The following is a 3,224-nucleotide window of genomic DNA, read 5'->3' on the forward strand; positions in this document are numbered from 1 at the left end:
GTGTGGAATCAGCTCCCTGCAGGCCTGTTCTCTGATTGGCTGCTGCTCCAGGAAGCCGTCGCCGCTCCGTGTTCTGACTCGTCTTCACATTCTTTCGCCTTGTTGCAGCTCTGCTTCTCCTCGGCGGTTTTCCTCCTGAACTTTCTCCGGTTCTGCTGCAGACGTTTGTCTCTGATCAAACCCGGTTCTGCTCACCTGTCCTCTGTTTCCTCACCTGTCTCTCTGCCCCTTGTGTGTCCTCAGCCCAGTCCTGGGTGGCGCTGTGCAGTTGGAGGACGCTGGGAATCYGGAGCTCTGACTGTTTGTCTCCTTTCAGGTCGATGAGATCAAGAAGCTGGGCAGCAAGGACCGGTCCAGCTTCGCTCAGAACGGCGTCTACATCAGCGGAACGCGGTGCCGCCTGATCCGGGACCAGATGGACATGGAGCCAGTCTACGCTCTGGACCTGAAGACCGCGGCCGACGCCGACGGCAACGCGTTTGGAGTCTGCGTGGGCAAGACCAAAACAGGTGAGCTTTCACCTTCAGGCGTCACCTTCAGGTTCCTGAGCTGAGTCAAAATGTCTCACACCGCCTGTCCCCCTGTGTCCCCCTCTGTCTCCAGCTGTAGTCATAGCAAAGGGCACTAAAGAAGCCAGCGGCGGCCAGATTTCCAACAAGGTATTCAACGTCGTCGAACACCTCAGGAAATCCGGCATGTAAACCCAACATGGCCGCCACCTTCCCTCCCCTGACCTCCGACCCCTCCCAGCTCCTCCTCTTTGACCTTCAGTCATCTCCGTCTCACGCCTCCRCCGTCGGGGATCGAAGTGTTTCCTCCATGCAACGACCAATCAGTGACTGTGTGTGTGAGGCGGTGGGTCASGTGACCCGCCGGGTCACACCTGTTCTTCATCAGGGAGCCAGTGTTACATGTTTCACCTGAACCCAATAAAGAGTCCTGTTTATTTTACCTGGTCTGCTTCTTTCACACACACACACACACACGCGTGTCAACATGCATCGGTGGGGACCTTATAGCCCGGCCACGTTCTGGTGGGTCCAGAACGGTCCAGTAGAACCTCTGGACCACACACAGTCCTGCAGCGGTACTACATGACATGAAGTACTTTAGTACATAAAATTCATAGAAATCTGAAAAACGACGTAGCGTCCAGAAGCGAAGCATCTTTTCCCCCCTGATACTTGRAGAARCAAAAGGGAAATAGTAAAATGTTTTGGAGAAAAGCAGAGATACCTGCTGTGATATAAAACTTAGATGGCATTATTCAAAATGTGATTCCTGATAAGAAAATCAACTGATCAAAGATTCAGAGGAATTGAACGTCACGGATTGGCTGTAAAATTCACTTTGAAGAAGGAAARAGCTGCAACGTTCTTTAGAAATACAAGGAAATTTATCCAGATATTTATGTAATAGAGAAGGAAATGAAAATGTTGATGAATTTAGATATTTAGATGTGGTTTGGATCCAACTTTAACCTTTGAATATCATGTCATAAAGCTGAGAGTCTAACATTTAGTTTAGCTAATTTAGGTGGATCTCTTACTGCTGAGTATATTTATTTAAATTATTATGTTTTACAGTGTGTGACCTCTTGGATCAAAACATAAAACTGCCTTAAAATTCATGATGCCTCAGTRACATCACTGCCATTTTCCTTTTAAATGTGATTTTTCCTTTTTAAACATTGAAATGATGTTTCATGTGAACATTTCAGTTTTAGATTCTTAATCTTTTCAGGAAGTTTAAACTCTGCGGCGCCCTCTACAGGCTGAACCCAGGACTGTTTTTATTCAAACTTTGACTGATTGTAGGATTAGTTTGTGAAGTGAGATTCTAACACCTGCAGGTTGTGAGATGTTTGGTGAAAATCTGCCTGTTCAGCAGATCTGCTGCATTATTAATGGAGGAAACAAAATAGTTTTATAAATTTGTTGTTTTGTTTGGTTTCAGATCTGAATGATGTTACCAGCCAATAACCTGTTGATCTCATTGATCAGGTCAACCCGAGCAGCAGCGTCTCTAAATGAAGTGAGTGTGACGTCAGAGCTCGTCTGTTCCAGGTGTTTTTTCCTCTGCAGGTGAAGCTGAAAGGTCTCCGGGTTTCTGCCCTTTCAGTCGATCCTCAGCCAGGTTCATGTTTCTGCTGCAGCTTGAACTTTGACCTTCTCTCTCGTTAGGGACCGTCCTCAAAGTTCAGTTGTGTCCCTGAGCTGCAGTCCAGAACCTCCAGCCTGAAAACGACCGATTGGTTCTGGTTTCACTTCAGTTTTTATCATAAAGTTCAGGATTTTATTAAAATAAAAGTTTRTTTTAGGAAATTAGCCTGAAGACACGTTCAGAGCCCAACAGGAAAACWGAGGTTCATTGGACCGGTTCTGTTCAGGTTCTGGCGCTGCGGTCACATCCAGACGGTCCCTGCTGCTCTTCCTCCTCCTCCTCTTCCTCCCTCCGCCTATAAAGCCTCTGACGGACGGAGACAGACACTTTCCACGTCAGTCAGTCAGACGGAACCAGACGGAACCGGACCGGACCCGACCCGCCCTCCTCTCTTCTCAGAACTTCAGCTGTCAGGTGAGTCTGGCCAGAACCCGGTTCCGATCCACAGGTCCCGTTCCAGCCCGGCCCGGCGGCCGCTTCCTGGTTCTGCCTCGGATCGACCGCCTCCTGCAGGCTTTTATTTTGAAGGGCCGCCGTGTATTTAGGTGAACCTGCAGCTTGGAGACCTGTGGGGTCGGACGGTTCTGGTTCTGGTTCAACTGGACCCGGTGCCGAGCGGATTCTGCCTCTGATCGGGCTGAAGGTCACAGAGCTGCAGAGACAAACGGCAGGGGGCGCARAGTCCGGACCCTCCCACCGAGCCACGCCGAACCGGTCCGAACCGATCCAAACACACTGAACACACACCGACCCGRTTAATACAAACCCAGCCGGTCCGAACCGCTCTGGACSGGCCTGGAGCCAACAGAACCGGCTCACTGAACGGGTCAGAAAGCTGGTTCTGGTTCAGGTCCAATTATCCCGGTTTGTTTTGGTGAACTTTGAACCCTCAGCAGGACGGAATCTCCGGTTCCGGTCCATTCAGACCGACCTCACGCAGCAGTGATGCTCAGGCCTCTGATTGGACGAAGGAGATCAGAACTCTGGAGGTGAGAGGTCAAAGTTCAGCTGCTGCAGATGTTGGATCGGAAAGTTAGTTGGTAGGAAAAACTGCAGCTCAC

General features: G+C 49.7%; 1 protein-coding gene across 1 annotated transcript in view; it reads left to right on the top strand.

Annotated features, from left to right (window-relative positions):
- Positions 1-951, top strand: part of pfn1 (profilin 1) — a 2,788-nt gene extending 1,837 nt beyond the window's left edge. The window contains exons 3-4 of the mRNA XM_008403142.1: positions 317-509; positions 604-951. Of these exons, the coding sequence (XP_008401364.1) occupies positions 317-509; positions 604-701 (291 nt within the window). The 3' untranslated portion in view covers positions 702-951. The remainder of the gene's footprint in view (positions 1-316; positions 510-603) is intronic.
- The last annotated feature ends 2,273 nt before the right edge of the window (positions 952-3,224 follow it).

The sequence above is a fragment of the Poecilia reticulata genome, unplaced genomic scaffold, assembly GCF_000633615.1.
Source record: "Poecilia reticulata strain Guanapo unplaced genomic scaffold, Guppy_female_1.0+MT scaffold_303, whole genome shotgun sequence".
In the NCBI taxonomy this organism is placed as follows: domain Eukaryota; kingdom Metazoa; phylum Chordata; class Actinopteri; order Cyprinodontiformes; family Poeciliidae; genus Poecilia; species Poecilia reticulata.